At 39.6% G+C, this 16511-nt stretch overlaps 1 protein-coding gene across 1 annotated transcript in view; it reads left to right on the forward strand.

Annotated features, from left to right (window-relative positions):
- The first annotated feature begins 38 nt into the window (after positions 1-38).
- Positions 39-16511, forward strand: part of GARS1 (glycyl-tRNA synthetase 1) — a 45834-nt gene continuing 29361 nt past the window's right edge. Inside the window, exons 1-4 of the mRNA XM_080818320.1 lie at positions 39-344; positions 12506-12607; positions 13548-13650; positions 14758-14899. Of these exons, the coding sequence (XP_080674446.1) occupies positions 123-344; positions 12506-12607; positions 13548-13650; positions 14758-14899 (569 nt within the window). The 5' untranslated portion in view covers positions 39-122. The remainder of the gene's footprint in view (positions 345-12505; positions 12608-13547; positions 13651-14757; positions 14900-16511) is intronic.

The following is a 16511-nucleotide window of genomic DNA, read 5'->3' on the forward strand; positions in this document are numbered from 1 at the left end:
TGGGGAATGTGCGGCTGCGCGCGCGCCGCGGCGTTTACGCGGCGATTTCATCATGCTCCCGGCCGGGCCGCGCGCGCCGCTTCCGCCGCCGCCCGCTCCGGACCGCCCAGGCCCGCCGGCTCATGCCCTCTCCGCGCTCGGCGCTGCTTAGAGCCGCCCGCGCCGCGCTGCTGCTGTCGCTGCCTTCCCGGCTCCCGGCCCGGCCTCCGCTCCCGCCCTGCCGACCCCTCAGCGCGCGCGCCCACGCCCCGACCTCATTCCCTGCCGCCGCCTCCCGGAGCAGCATGGACGGCGCCGGGGCTGAGGAGGTGCTAGCCCCTCTCAGGCTTGCCGTGCGCCAGCAGGTACTGGCATCCTGCGCCTCCCCGGGCCCCCGGGCTCTCCTCTCCCTGGTCTGCTCTCCGTCATCCTCTGTCCTACTCGGGCACCCGTCCCCCGCTCCGGTTACCCCACTCTCTCCTTCATCCGCTGGAAGCCCTTGGTTTCCTGGTGTCTTTCTCTCCTCCCCCACTTTGGACTCCGGTCCCCGCGTGCGTTGGCCACCTTCCTCGCCGTGGACCCGCGCCCTAGATTCTCCTTGGGTGACTCCCTCGGATCCCCTCCGACATCCTGCGTCCCTCCTCTCGCGTTCTGCTCTGCTCTTTCCCAGTCCTTGTTAATGTCTGCGCCTCTCCCCTCCGATGGGGCTGCGATGGGTGGTGACCTTTGGTTACTCCTTGCCCAGCTCAGTAATCCTCAAGTTCAGTTTTCCAGTCTCTGCGGTGTTCTTTGTGCCCCCTCCCGGGTTGCCAGGTTCCTAATTCTTCCCCGGCCAGAGGCGAAGCTGTCGGTTCTGTCTTACTAGGGCTGGCCTCTTTTTTAAAGTCTTCAGGATGCTTTGCATAGTGTTTCCTCCTTGACACCTTCTTTCATTCAGTGCTTCGTTAGCCAAATGATGGCTCGGAAAATAAAAGTTGAAACGTGGATGTGACGAGATGTTGAACTTCTTTTTCTAATCATGGTGTGAGTTCATTGTCCTTCGCTCATCGTCCTTCGCTCGCTCCTGTCATCTTCTCTGGGTTCCCAAAAGACTGATTGGAGTGAGTGAGCTAAATGTTGCTGAGTTACTGGGTGAAGTCAGCCATCTCTGTGTGGAACATTTTGAAATTTGATTTTGAGGTAGGGAGGGAAGTTTCATGGGCTGGAGGGCTTGGTGATTTAATACAGGCCTCCTTTTCCTAGGGCACTGTATGAATATTAGAATTTAGAGAGGACAAGGGAAAAGATTCGCTCAAGTGGATTCTCACATCCAGTCAGGCAAAGCCAAAAGCTTGGAATAGGACCTGGGTGTCTGTGACCTAGTAGTAAACACCAAATGGGTTTCTTCCGCACCGGTGCCTGATGCAATAACTTGCCTTAGCTACGGAGGGTGGAACCCTGCCTCGGAAATAAATCACTGGGGCAGAGTTGCCAAAAATTAACCAAATTCTGCCACTTTGTAATGTCCACTTCCCTCCAGTTTGAGCCTGATTCAGTAGTGTTTCGTTTTGAAATTTCACTGTAGGCTTAATTTTTTCCCATTTATTGTTGGTATTATTGGTATTATTCTCTGTCTCCCTCCACCCACTCAACCCAAATAAAATTAGGTGTGGTTCCTTTGTCCTTTCTGTTAACTCTCGATTTTTTCCCCCAAATCCTTTACTTGAGGGAGAATACATCTAATTTGGAAGAACACACACAAACCCCTCCCTCTGCCACGTTAGCCTGAAACTGCAGTGCAAATTATCCATGTGTAGTAAGACTGTGGAACTAGTTAACTGAGGTAAAGTTTGATCCTGAAACAGCCTCCTGATGTGATTACTATTTAGTGTATTGTTTATGTTGGCTTGGGTGTTTTGTTTTGTTTTGTTTTTGGTACTTTTAAGATTTTTTTTCTAAAGATATAAATTAGTTCGAGTTCTTTTTCTATTTTTCTAGGACCACACATGTATCATTTAGCTACCTGGAATTTTGAATCACACAGATTCCAGGGTCAGCTGGAAGGGAATTTAAAGATCAACTAATTAAAGCTGTTTTTTGTTTTGTTTTGTTTTGTTTTGCTTGTGAGGAAATAAGACACATCGTCACATCTATCCATTTGACATATTTCCATTGTGAAGTTTGTGCAATTGAAGACATTCTTGGAGTGGGATTTTTAAGGCACTTAACAACTGGTCTAGTTAGTGGCATGTGTTATATATAAATTTCTAAATTGCTTGACTACGTGGATGCTGTTGCTTTTATTTAATTATTTTTAAAGATTTTATTTATTTATTTGACAGGCAGAGATCACAAGTAGGCAGAGAGGCAGGCAGGCAGAGAGAGAGAGAGGGGAAGCAGGCTCCCCGATGAGCAGAGAGCCTGATATGGGGCTCGATCCCATGACCCTGGGATCATGACCTGAGCCAAAGCCAGAGGCTTTAACCCACTGAGCCACCCAGGTGCCCCGATGCTGTTGCTTTTAAAGGTTTGGCTCATTGATTGACTGAAATGTATTTTTCCATGGCATATTCTTAATTATTTCCTGAAGAACTAGTTATGGAACTTTGGGAGGGCCTCAGAGCATCTAGAAAACACAGTAGTTGTTTGATCAAGGGCACCCTGGGGCACTTGAGGTATGTATGTATGTATGTATGTATGTATTTATAAGCAGTCTCCACCCCCACCTTAGGGCTCAAAATCAAGACCCTCAATTGCACCCTAGGGAAATGGAGGTTTGTTTTTTTTTTAAAGTTGGGAATTGGGGCACCTGGGTGGCTCAGTTGGTTAAGCATCTGACTGTTTCTGCTTGGGTCATGATCTCAGGATCGTGGAATCAAGCCCTGTATCGGGCTCCATGCTCAGTGAGGAGTCTGCTTGAGATTCTCTTCCTGTCCATCTGTGCCTTTCTGCTTGTGCTCTCATTCTCGCTCTAAAATGAATAAATAAAATTTTTAAAAAATAAAATAAAATAAAATAAAATGTCATTAAAAAAATATTGGGGGGCGCCTGAGTGGCTCAGTGGGTTAAAGCCTCTACCTTCAGCTCAGGTCATGATTCCAGGGTCCTGGGATCGAGCCCCACATCGGGCTCTCTGCTCCGCAAGGAGCCTACTTTCTCCTCTCTCTCTGCCTTCCTCTCTGCCTACTTGTGATCTCTGTCTGTCAAATAAATAAATAAAATCTTTAAAAAAAATTTTTTTGGGAGTGAGCACAGTGTCGCCAGCCTTCATTTTGCCACATAAGAGTAATTAGAAACCTAGTATAATCCTCAGACTACCATCTACTCTCCCCCCCTTTTTTTTAATAAAAGAAAGGAGATTATAGCTCAAAAGAAAGAGCAGTTTTTTAAAAAATAAGATTTTATTTATTTATTTATTTATCCCTCATTTGACAGAAAGAGCCTAAGCAGGGGGAGCTGCAGGCGGAGAGGGAGAAGCAGGCTCCCTGCTGAGTAAAGATTTCCCAGGACCCTGGGATCACAACCTGAGCCAAAGGCAAACGCTTAACTCACTGAGCCACCAAGTTGCCCCAAGATTTTATTTTATTTATTTATTTTTTTAAAGATTTTACCTATTTATTTGACAGACAGAGATCACAAGTAGGCAGAGAGGCAGGCAGAGAGAGAGGAGGAAGCAGGCTCCCCACCGAGCGGAGAGCCCAACCCGGGGCTCGATCCCAGAACCCTGGGATCATGACCCGAGCTGAAGGCAGAGGCCTTAACCCACTGAGCCACCCAGGCGCCCCCCCAAGATTTTATTTTTAAGTAATCTCTGCACCCTAGGTGGGACTTGAATGTACAACCCTGAGATCAGGAGTTGCATGCTGTACCAACTGAGCCAGCCGGGTGCCCCAATTTATTTTTTTAAGAGCAGTCTTTTATGTTAGCTTTTATTATTTTTTATAATTTTATTTTTAATTAAAAAATTTAAATTTAAAAAATTTAATTTTTATTCAATATTTAGTAGGTCTAGGTTTAAAAAAAGATCTAATATATTTTCTTTTTTTTTTTTTTTCTTCTTTTACCATGTGTTAGAAAAACCTGTCTTGGAGCGTCTTTTTTGGGAACAATTGCTGTAGGGCAGTGGTTCTCTCGTCTTCAAACTCTTGGAGGTCCTCAAAGTCAAAGCCATTTTCATAGTGAGATTGAGATGTTATTTTCATTTTTTACTATATTATTTGCACAGAAGATGTGAAAGTAGCGGTGGATAAAACCGTGTGCCCTTAGAATGAAACACATGAGGACACCGAAATCATACTGTCATATCCTAGCAGTTAAAAAAAAAAGTTTTGCTTTAGAGTATCTTTGATGGAGCAACAAAAATGATTAATTTTATTAAATTAGATCTTTGTACACCTTTTTAATGTTCTGTGTGACAGAATGGGAAATATGCATAAAGCAAATGGAAATATGATGACTGTCTCAGGAAAAAACACTTGTATGATTGTTTGAGTTGCAAGCTGAACTATCTGCTTATTTTCATGGAACGCTATTTGTAAAATTCAATTTTGGATACTGGACATTCATTTTCTGAAAAATGAGTGAAGTATGCCTGTCATTTCAAGAAAACAACTGGTAGTATCTGTAGAAAATAATAGAATCAGGTTTTTGGTTAATTTTAGAGTTTTGGAAGCCTTATCTGCTGCATGAACTTGGCAGCCTCACAGTACTTACCGTCTTTTCTGATGGGAATGACTGGTGATATTAACAAATGTACTTTTTTTGATACAGTGTGATAAGTGGATCAGTATCTAGAAGATTTACATAACTCAGTTAAACTAATATTTTCCAAATGACAGTGCATGATGTTATGGAATCAAATATTGGTAAAAGATTTATTCAGAGTCTAAGATACATTAATGGATTTAATGTAACATGCTATAAAAAGTTCATTGGCATAGTTTCCAATTCCACATTGCTAGTAACCTTTATGAAATAACCTTTAAGAAACTATCACTTGTCAGAATTTTGGTATAGTCTAAAAGAAGAATATCTTCAATTATTTGAAAAAGCTTTTAAAATTCTCCCTTTTCTAACTTATATTTTTTTTATACTTCACCATTAAAATGCTATTTGCAAGACAGGCAGATATGCAAATCTAGCTATCTTTTATTAAGCTAGAAATAAAGGGATTTGCAAAATTATAAAACCTATTCTCACTATTTTTTGTTTTGGAAAATACAGCTGTTTTCACAGAAATGTTATTTTTATGCATGTTGGCACATATTGAACTTTTATTGTTACTTAAATGAATTAATATTTTTAAGTTTGCATTTTAATTTCTACTATAGTAAAAATTGGTAGAACTAACCTACAATAACAAAATCTTTTTGGGGTCCTCAGTAATTTTTAATAGTGTAAAGAAGTGCTAAGACCAAGAAGTTGTAGAACTGATGTTTTAGGGCAATGGAAGTGTCTGATTTATATGAAGACATATTTGGGCATTTACCTGGAATGTACCCCAAAAGCTTCCATTTCCCCAGCCTGTTTTTCCCTTTATAGCTCAGTGTTTTCTCCTATCCTGTCATTGTCTCCACTTTCATATTTCTCATTCATTCCTTTATCCACTGCTCTCTGCCCTTGGCCTCTACTATTGCCCTTTCATGGTACCCTGAAGGATTTTACCTATTTTCAGCATTTAATTGTGTTGATCACACTCTCCTGTCAAGAATGCTTCCCCTCCCCGCAGCTTTGTCTAAACACAAGGTGAGATTCTATAGCTGAAGGAATATATATGTCAAGGTGTCAGTGCAGACAGGATCTGTTGAGATGACTTTCACATGATGTGGAGGTTTAGGGAGGAACTGGTGTAGAGATCTGATTATATGTTTTCAGTGTCATTGCTTGGAATTAAGTGGTCACTCTGAAATGATTTTGGTGGATGTAGCTTGATGCTCTAACAAAGTTGTATGGAAAAAATAACCAAGAAGGACTTTTTTTTTTTTTTTTAAACCTGTAGTAAAATTTAATAATTGTCAAGATAGGAGAGGTTTTGCAGCAATTGCTAAATGGGCTTTCTTTATACCCTTGCATATTTTTGTGTTGATGCGTCTAGTAATAAAAGTGTAGGCTCTAGGGTCCCGGGGTGGGTCAGTCAGTTAAGCGTCTGACTATTGATTTCAGGTCAGGTCATGATCTCAGGGTCCTAGGTTGGAGCCAGGCTCCATGCCAGTGGGGAGTCTGTTTGAGATTCTTTCCCTCCCTCTTTCTCTGCCCCTCCCCTCCTCCCAGCTCTCTATTCCTCTCTCTCAAATAAATAAATAAATAAATATTTTTCTTAAAAAAAAGTAGACTCTGTAGTTGTATTTCCAGAGTTTGGATCTGACTCCACAGTTTACTAGCTGGTGATGTTTAGCAAGTTATTTAACCTCTCTGTAGCCAGACTTCATCTGTATATGGGAATGGAGTCATAAACATTAAAATGAGATAGTTCCTGTGAAGTGCTGAGAAGGGTACCCACAGTGTGTGTAGTAAACTACTGCTAAAATGTTAGATATTGTTCTGAGATGATTGAGACTTACTAGGGGTTCTAGTTTTACCAAACCATTGCTGGCATGGAGCTCACATTTTTTTGTGATTGCCAGTTTGAAAACATTTTGCACCTTTAGGAGAGGATTGATGTCTTCTGAATTTGGTGAGATGGGGTGCTAGAAAAACCCTTTTTAGTGGTTTCTTGGAATTTTTTTTATAATGACTTACCATCTGGAACGCTAATGGTAAGGATAGATGTATGAATAATATTACTTGTGTTTCAAATTTTCTTTTGCTGTAGTTGGGAAGACACAGATGAAACTAACATTTTGGTAATAGTAAGAAGACTTGCCGTGAAGAGCCCTGAATTTTTCTCTGCTTTGATTTTCTGGACTAAGAGTACCCATTAAAGCTCTTGCTTAGTTCACAAAGGGCAATGAAAAGTTTGTGAAATTTTTGTCAGTAATTATAAAACATTTGGGAATCTGAGATGAATTCAATCTTTTTTTTTAAAAGATTTTATATATTTATTTAACAGGCAGAGATCACAAGTAGGCAGAGAGGCAGGCAGAGAGAGAGGGGGAAGCAGGCTCCCTGCTGAGCAGAGAGCCCTATGTGGGGCTCAATCCCAAGACCCTGAGATCATGACCTGAGCCAAAGGCAGAGACTTAATCCACTGAGCCACCCAGATGCCCCAAGATGAATTCAATCTTAACAGGATTCTTCTACCTACATACGTGTAAAGCTAGGTGTAAAGCTAGGTGAGGAAATGTCTTCTTGTTGGTTTTTCTTGGCCGGCTGAATATGCACCATGATACATATGAAGGATCCATGAAGAAGATCCCTTGGAATGATTTCTCATCTAATAGCTGCTCTGCTTTATAATCACAGGCTCTTAGTTCTAATATATGTCTTTATAGTAAGAATTTATCCAGGAACTAAGCTTCTTAAAGATAATTTAGAGATAATGATGATATTTCACATCACTTTTTTTCAGTCCCCACGCTTATGCATGCAAACTCAACCCAAAATATAGTTGAGCAGTGAACAAAGAAGGAAGAAAAGTAATTAGATATTAGGACTGTTTAGATACTTTCATTCCATGTTTAGATCACCTCCAACTCATTTGTTTTTAGGATTGGATCATTATTAATCATGGTTTAATTATTCTGTTATTTGGAATAAACATTATTTCCTTTCTTCACTGCATTTTACAGATGATTAACTCAGTGTAGGAATCCTTATTCTCACAGTTTCTATTTGTTTATTTATATATTTATGAAGATCTTATTTATTTATCTGACAGAGAGAGAGAGGGCACAAGTGGGGGAGCAGCAGGCAGAGGGAGAGGCAAAAGCAGGCCCCCTGCTGAGCGGGGAGGGGGGGGGGCTGGATCCCAGGACCCCAGCACCATGACCTGAGCCAAAGGCAGATGCTTATGCTTAATCGACTGAGCTGCCCAGTTGCCCCATACTATTTCTTTTTAATAGCTGCATTTTCCTTGATGTATGTGTTCTGTGCCTGAACCTTAAAAGCAAAAAAAAAAAAAAAAAGTGTTTCAGGGGAATTTATTTTAAATTCTTCCTGACTTTACTTGTGGCCTTGCTTGCTAATGTTCTCTGAGGAGCTTCAAAAGAAAAGGTAGATGAAGTAGGTGGGAGTGCTAACCCCTGACATAGAGTGGTTAGATATTCAAAAGAACTACTTACTTCTTTCAGACATTCAAAAAGAACTACCATTTTGCCAACGGTCTTTTCAGAACAGAGGCTCTCACAGAGTTCTTATCCTCATCAAAAAGCACTGTTGGTGAACATTATAAGATAGGTGTTCTGATAGGTAGATGAAAGGAAAAGAAAGACTGAGAAAAGAAAAAGTCAGTAGATATTTACTGAATACTAAGTGCTCTGTACTTTGCTAGGTTTAGGTTGTGATATCAATCAAGTATTTAAGGGCCAGGACATGCCAGAATTCTCATCTTAAAAGAGCCTACTTTATTCTGACAGGGACAAATAAAATGCATGTAAATAAATAAGCCACTGCATTGATTGGGTGACTTCAGTTATTTTAAGTGTAATGAAGAAGCCAGAATAACGTTTGAAGATGACTGAGGATGTTGCTTTAGCTAGAGAGGTCAGGATAATAGAATGAAAACTGCTAATGTAATAATAGACCAGACTTACTTGCATATGATAAGAGAATAAAAAGAATAACTACTTCAGTGGCTCTGAACTTTCAGACCCAGTGTCCCCTTTTACAGCAGATATTTTGGAATTCCCCATTACTATCCAATAATGAAATTCATACAAAATATCTACAAAATCTAATTAAAGAAAAATGTGTGTACATATAATGTTTTGTATTATATAATACATTACCTTATAGTAATTTATAATGAAGCAATTTATACTAAAATAATGTATATTTGAATATGTAAATTCTTGGTTATGAATCCACTGGAAGTTATATGGAAGTAATCAGATGCATCTACCGATACATAGATTGAGAGTGAGTGTAGTGGTGATGGATACGCATTGATAAAGGTATATCCTGTTGGTTGCTTAGCTGCCAAACAATATTGATATTGGTCACATGTTATTTTTTGGTTTTGTTTTTAAAGGTTTTATTTATTTATTTGAGAGAGAGAATGAGAGAGCACGAGACGGGGGAGGGTCAGAGGGAGAAGCAGACTCATGCTGAGCAGAGAGCCCTATGTGGGACTCAGTCCTGGGACTCCAGGATCATGACCTGAGCCGAACGCAGTTGCCCAACCTGCTGAGCCACCCAGGCACCCTTTTGCTTCAAATAATAACAACTTTCTGTAAAACTGTGAACAAAGTAGTATATAGTCTTCCTTTAAATTACATGTTCTTGGGTGCATTCCTTGAAAATGCAGTGTATGTTAAAACTGGGAGATTACTTCTGATTACTTTTTTTTTTTTTTAAAGATTATTTATTTATTTGACTGAGAGAGAGCATAAGTAGGCAGAGCAGCAGGGGGAGGGAGAGGGAGAAGCAGGTTCTCCACCAAGCAGGAAGCCTGATGCGGGGTTCGATGCCAGGACCCCAGGATCATGGCCTGAGCTGAAGGCAGAGGCTTAACTGACTCAGCCACGCAGGCGCCCCACTTCTGATTATATTTAAGCAGAGTTAGGTTCTGGGTTAGGTAATTAAAAACATTTTTCTCACCTCCTGACCAGGACATTGTAGAGTAGAGTGGATTGCGGAGAGGAAAACTGTTACTGAGTGAGGGGAAGTGAGTGGGAGCTTAGAAAATATCAGCAACAAGGGGAAAGGGTAATAATGACAGGCCTTTCAAAGGAGCTTAGGTTTTAGAAGGAGCAAAGAGGAATGAGTTTGAAAGTGCAGAGAGGAATAAGGAGGACATCTGTTCCATTTCCAGCCTCTGAGGATCAAGGGCTATGGGAGAAAAGTCAGCCTTTAGTTAAAATAGCTTTAAGGGAAGCTATTATAAGGTTGGGATATTCAGGAAATGAATTTCACTAAGTGAAGGGAAGTGCTTTTGGATAAAAGGATAAACATTATTATTAATTTTTTTTTAGAGAGAGAAAAAAAAGAGAATGCACCCACGTTTGCAGTTGGGGAGGGGTGGAGGCAGAGAGAGAGAAACTTAAGCAGGCTCCATGCTCTGTGGACAGCCTGGCATGGGGCTCTATCTCATGAGCCTGAGATCATGACCTGAGCTGAAATCAAGAGTCAGATGCTTAACTGACTGAGCCACCCAGGTGCCCTGAGGATAAATATTACTGAAAGCATGGGAGTAGGAACAGTCACTGAATGCTGTGTGCTCATGAAAAGATATACGAAGGTCAGAGAGAAATGACATGCATTAGGATAGATTGGGGTGAGCAAAGCACAGTGTAGACACCATTGGATGACAACCAAATTGGTAATCTGTTTTAGCAGTCTAGTCCATGGGGTGTGAAAGGGAGAGAGTAAATTGAAATTTGAAATTGACCGGATATTGGCCGTAAAGGAGGATAGCTTGATGTTTCTTGTTTGGGTACATTTTTTTGTTAACAAATGGAAAGCAATAGATAGGAGAAGGAATAAATTTAGGGCAGAGAAAAATAATTCAGTTATGAAGAACTTGGGTTTGAAGTGTTTGAAAAATAACTCAGCCACAATCAAGTTGGGGTGTTTTTTTTTTTTAGCATGATAACTATTTTTTTTAATGTGTCTACTGTTTGTTAGGTACTATTGAAAATATTCTACTTAAATTATTTCATTTACCCTTTATAACACTTCAGTGAGGTATTGTCATCTTGATTGTACAGTTGAGGGAACAAGCTCAAAGAGGTGTCAGCTTATTTAAGGTTTCACGATTAGCTGATGAGCAATTAAAACCCAGTCTCTAAACTCTTGTAAGTACTACGTTTTACAGACTTATCTAGATGTAGGTTTTATTTTGTATGTTGTTTGGATTTCATGGTGCTTCCTAAATCTGAGAATTCATGTCTTTGAACAATTACAGAAAAGCTTATAGTCATTATCTTTTCAAATAGAACCTCTTACAGATTTTCTTTATTTTCTTTGAGAATTCTGGTTGGATAAATGTCAGGCTCTCTTTTTCTGTGTCTCATTACCCTGTTTATATTTTTAAATCTTCATCTCCCTGCTCCATTCCATGGATTACGCATGGATCATTTCTTCAGGCCTGTACTCTAAGTCATTAATTCTCTTTGATCTGCTATTTAACCTGTCCAGTGAGTTTTTAATTTCAGTGATTCATTTCTAGATGGTGTATGTGGTTCTTTTTCCCTTTATTTCTTTTTTATTTATTTATATTGAAGTGTAGTTGACACACAACGTTATATAGGTGGATAACATAGTGATTTGGCAAGTTTATATGTTATGCTATGCTCACCACAAATGTAGCTCCCATCTGTCACCATACAGTGCTATTACAATAGCATTGACCATATTCACTATGCTGTATCTTTTATTACTGTGACTTCTTCGTTCCAGAACTAGAAACCTTTATCTCCCACTCCCCTTCACCCATTTTGCCCCTCCCCCACTCCTTTGTTGTCTTCTTGGACCTGAACCTGTGTGGTTATTTGTCAGGTTTCCTGATTGTTTTTGATAGTCTCTAGTTCTTTTCCCATGTTTTTGACTCTTTTTTTTTTTTTAAACATCTTAAGCATTTAAAAGGTGTATTTGATCATTCTAGTACTTTGGAGGCTCTAATTCTGTTGTGATTTCTGCTGAATCTTGCTTATGGTAGCTTGTTTCCTCCATGGGTTTTTAAATTTTGAGTTGAATGCTTATTATTTTGGTGACCTTGATCTGTGAAAATCCTAAAACCCTGTGTGGATGGTCTGCTCCTCTAGGGAGCAGTTACTTCTGTTGGGAACCCAAAGGCTCTCTCAATTTGACAACTTTAATTTCTCAGCTTGAGGTTTCCTAGACCATGTAGATAATGTTGTTTGCTTTTTCAGATTACTTATTCCACCACACTGCTGTAAGTGTGGGAATCAGTGTACAGGTAGTAGGTTGTTGGAAGTGAACAAGGTATTCTAGAGAAATTATTAAGGAAAAATTCTAACAATTAAGAAAAGGGCAGAGGAATATGAGTTAGTCATGACTAAGAAGAAATGGTCCAAGTAGGTGGAAAACCAGGACAGTAGTTTTTGTAGTAGGAGAAAAATTCAAGGGGAGGGTGGTTTATATATTGGTTTTTTGTGTTCTCAGTACTAACCTTGTTCTTTCATAGTTTTTATCAGTTCTTTCCTCTCCTCCTTTTCCACCTGCCTCCTCTCCCGAAAGAGGAAAACAACAACAACAGTGGTACTAATTACCCTTAGAACATAATTATTTGTATACTTGTTTGTGTATTTTGCTGGGTTATAAATGCTGAGGGCAAAGACCTTCAGTTATTTATAATGACATTTCACATAATAAACATTTGAATGGCCTCATTCTTACACTGGTCTTAAAAGGTATGCTTAAAGACAATTTCATAACTTTTCTTGACTTCTGAAACCAGTCCTGAATATCACCTCTCTTTGTTGTCTAGGGAGATCTTGTTCGAAAACTGAAAGAAGATAAAGCACCCCAAGTAGATGTAGACAAAGCTGTAGCTGAGCTCAAAGCCCGGAAGAGGGTTCTGGAAGCAAAGGTGAGTCTTGGGATCCTAAAATTGAAATATCATCTTTATTTAATCTCTTCGGTGGGAAGGACCTAGAAAAGTTTCTGAAGGAGTATAATTTGCCTTATCTCTGTATATCTAGCATACCTTCTCTTCCCCTACCTGGCAGACTTCTCATGCTTTCGCACTGCATCTCAAAATGTCACCTTTTCTGTGAAGCCTCCCTGACTTCTGACCCTACCCCTCCTCTAAATCCTAGATTTAATACACTCCATGAATTTCCCTGGAAGGCTTTGTGCTTGCTCTTTTTTATTATTTATTTTTTGGCTTGTTCTTTATGAATTCTTCTATCTCAGGAAACAATGGTTTTGTGTTAAACTTTTTTCTTTTATTTATTTATTTATTTTTTAAAGATTTCATTTATTTATTTGACAGACAGAGATCACAATTAGGCAGAGAGGCAGGCAGAGAGAGACGGAGGAAGCGGCTTCCTGCTGAGCAGAGAGCCCGATGTGGGGCTCGCTCCCAGGACCCTGGGATCATGACCTGAGCCGAAGGCAGAGGCTCTAACCCACTGAGCCACCCAGGCGCCCCTAAACTTTTTTCTTTTAAGGAAAAGGTGTATCCATCTAATACCTGCTCCCAAATCTTTCAAATAGTAAATCTCCCATCCCCAAATAGTTTGGAATTCTAAGTCACTGTCTCACTACAGTGATCCACTAAAATTTCAGATGTTTATCAGTAACTGCATCTAAGTAAGCTTGGTATTCCTAAATAATTAAGTTAAAGGCATCTTTTCTGTAGCTAAAAAGGGAAAAAACTCTAGGTTTTCCAATTTTTAAAGGCATCAAAATTTTGCCTGATAAATTTTATATTGAATTTTGCTGAGAAATAAACCAAATTCACATATATAAATTCATATTTCCTCTTACCCCTAATCACACATTTTCTCTTTGAAAATCCCTTACAGGAGTTAGCATTACAACCCAAAGATGACATTGTAGACAGAGCAAAAATGGAAGATACCCTGAAGAGGAGGTTTTTCTACGATCAAGCTTTTGCTATTTATGGAGGTAGGGGATTAATGTCAGAGAGACCAGTTATGTTGTTGGTGGCTTTACTGTTGTTCTTAAATCAAAAACATGGCTTTTCAGTTGGTAAATAACTGTATCAGGTCACACTTTACTGTTGTTCTTAAATCAAAAACATGGCTTTTCAGTTGGTAACTAATTGTATCAGGTCACATAAAACAGAATATTTTGCTTTTGTTTGTTTAAAATTGGCCATTGGTGTGAAATCTGTTTGTTCCTTTCCACCATACTTTTTCTTGAGAACTGCTTTTTTCCATTAGGATGTAGGGAATTGTTAGGGGCCCAGGTATGAAGCACTTAATATGTCCAAGTACCTATCAGATAGACTCTTCTTTGGAGCAGTCAAGGGCCATTGTATCACTGGCCAACTGTATTGTGCACCTTCACACAAGGGCAGTGAGAAGCCAGGATCCCTAGATTGTTCTTTATGGCAACTTCCAGGAGAAAACATTCTTCCTAGGTAAGTGGATAAATCTCTACATCTTTTTGAATGCTTTGTGAAGATACGTAGGCAAATATAATTCACCAATTAAATGTACAGTGGTATTTTTCATAGTCAGTGGAGATCACTGCAACAGTATTAGACTTTTAGTACTTTGCCACTGAAACCTGATTCAAGTTTGGCTAAGCAAATCTCTAATTGTTTAACTTGAGGTTTAAATATAGTAGCTCATATACCCAAAATTAAATATAGTGGCTTATATATCCAAGAACAAATTAGAGAATTGGGTGCTAAAATTCATCATTGTTATCAGCTGATACAACCAGTTAGGTCTATGGCAGAAAGCTGTAATCTGTTTTTCATTGTTTCTCATATATGGAGGAACATCTTTTGCTTTTAGTTTTTTGCTAATCCTGCTTGGAATTCTTAATATTGAAGTAGTAAATGGAGTAAGAGCTTGCTTTGGTCAGCTAGCTGGAAGTAAGGGGTTACTTACAGTAACCCTTTCAGAACTGAGGGGTTTGAATTGTTGACTTTAATACCTTTTTAGGGACTATGTGAAGTCCGACAGTTTCTTACATCTCCTCACTTTAATTTGCTCAGAGTGACAAGCTAAAGTACAGGTTTTCCTTGTTCATATTTTATAGGTGTTAGTGGTCTGTATGATTTTGGGCCAGTTGGGTGTGCTTTGAAGAACAATATTATTCAGACCTGGAGGCAGCACTTTATTCAAGAGGAACAGATCCTGGAGATTGATTGTACCATGCTCACCCCTGAGCCAGTTTTAAAGTAAGATTTCTACTTTGGAAGCTGATATTCATTAATATGCATATTTAAATAACTTCTCATGATTATAGAAACTATCCATATTCATTGTAAATATGTGGGAAAAAAAAACAAAGAAAATATACACCTAATGTCCATAGACAACCATGTTAAAATTGTGCTTATCCTTACTGTCTTTTTTCTCTATAAGTCCTTGTACATATATCAACGTTAGCAGCACACTGCTTTTTTCATGTAATATAGGTGAACATTTACTTATGTCGTTAAATAATCTTCTAAAGCATTTTTAATGATAGCATAGTATTCTCTTGTGGATATACCATAATTTATTTAGCTAGTGCCTTATCATAGGCATTTAAATTGTTCCTGGGGCACCTGGGTGGCTCAGTTGATGAAGCAGCTGACTCTTTGTTTTGGCTTAGGTCATGATCTCAGAGTCCTGGGATCGAACCATGAGTCAGGCTTTGTGCTCAGCAGGGAGTCTTTGTGAGGTTTTGCACTATCTCCCCCACTCTCCTGCGTGTGCACTCTCAAATAAATAAATCTTAAAAAAATAAATTGTTCTTGATTTTTGAGTCCACTGAGCATCCTGATAGATGGATTTTATATATTTATGATTATTTCCTTACTTTAAGTTTTTAGAAGTTCTGGGCAAAGGTGTTTATACATTTAAAACCAAATAACTACTATTTGTGTTGAAGTGTTAGTGCAGAAATTTATTTTATTCCTACTAACATTGTTGAAAGCAGGGCAGGATTGATAGAATATAGAAAGAAGAATCTGTACATTTTGTATTTCATCACTTCATTTAATGTTGCCTAGTAAAGAGCTAATTTTCAGGGTTTACATCCTTTGGGCTCTCTCAGTGATTTCAGCCAAGAAAAACAAGATGAATTCCTGATGATGGATCTAAAAGATCAAGACAACCTACTTTTTTTTTTGTAAAGATTTTATTTATTTATTTGACAGAGATAGAGACAGTGAGAGAGGGAACACAAACAGGGGGAGTGGGAGAGGGAGAAGCAGGCTTCCCGCTGAGCAGGGAGCCCGATGCGGGGCTCGATCCCCAAGACACTGGGATCATGACCTGAGCCAAAGGCAGACGCTTAACGACTGAGCCACCTGGGCACCCCTAAGAGAACCTATTCTTTAGCTACTTCCTCTACTAATAAGAATTGTGTAAGAGAGAATACCAGTGTCCATACAGTTTTCAATGGCAGAAAACTCTTTTCTTAAGATGCAAGTTGTGGAGATGCCTGGGTAACCCAGTCGGTTAAGCGGCTGCCTTTGGCTCAGGCCATGATCCCAGCGTCCTGGGATGGAGTCCCACATCAGGCTCCTTGCTCCGCAGGGAGCCTGCTTGTCCTCTGCCTCTGCCTGCCACTTGGCCTGTCTGTACTCTCTCTATCTCTCTGACAAATAAATAAAATCTTTAAAAAAAAAAAAAAGATGCAGGTTCTGTACTGAGTTACCATGAATTCTTGTCTAGTCAAATTCCCCCTGGTTTTGGCCTTTGCGTAAATCATTAATAATTGGATAGGCATGGATTAATTGATTCTGCAAGGTAGCGCATACTTTATGACAACTTGTGAGGATATAATCTGGTTGATGTCTT

This window comes from Martes martes (genome assembly GCF_963455335.1).
Source record: "Martes martes genome assembly, chromosome: 11".
In the NCBI taxonomy this organism is placed as follows: Eukaryota; Metazoa; Chordata; class Mammalia; order Carnivora; family Mustelidae; genus Martes; species Martes martes.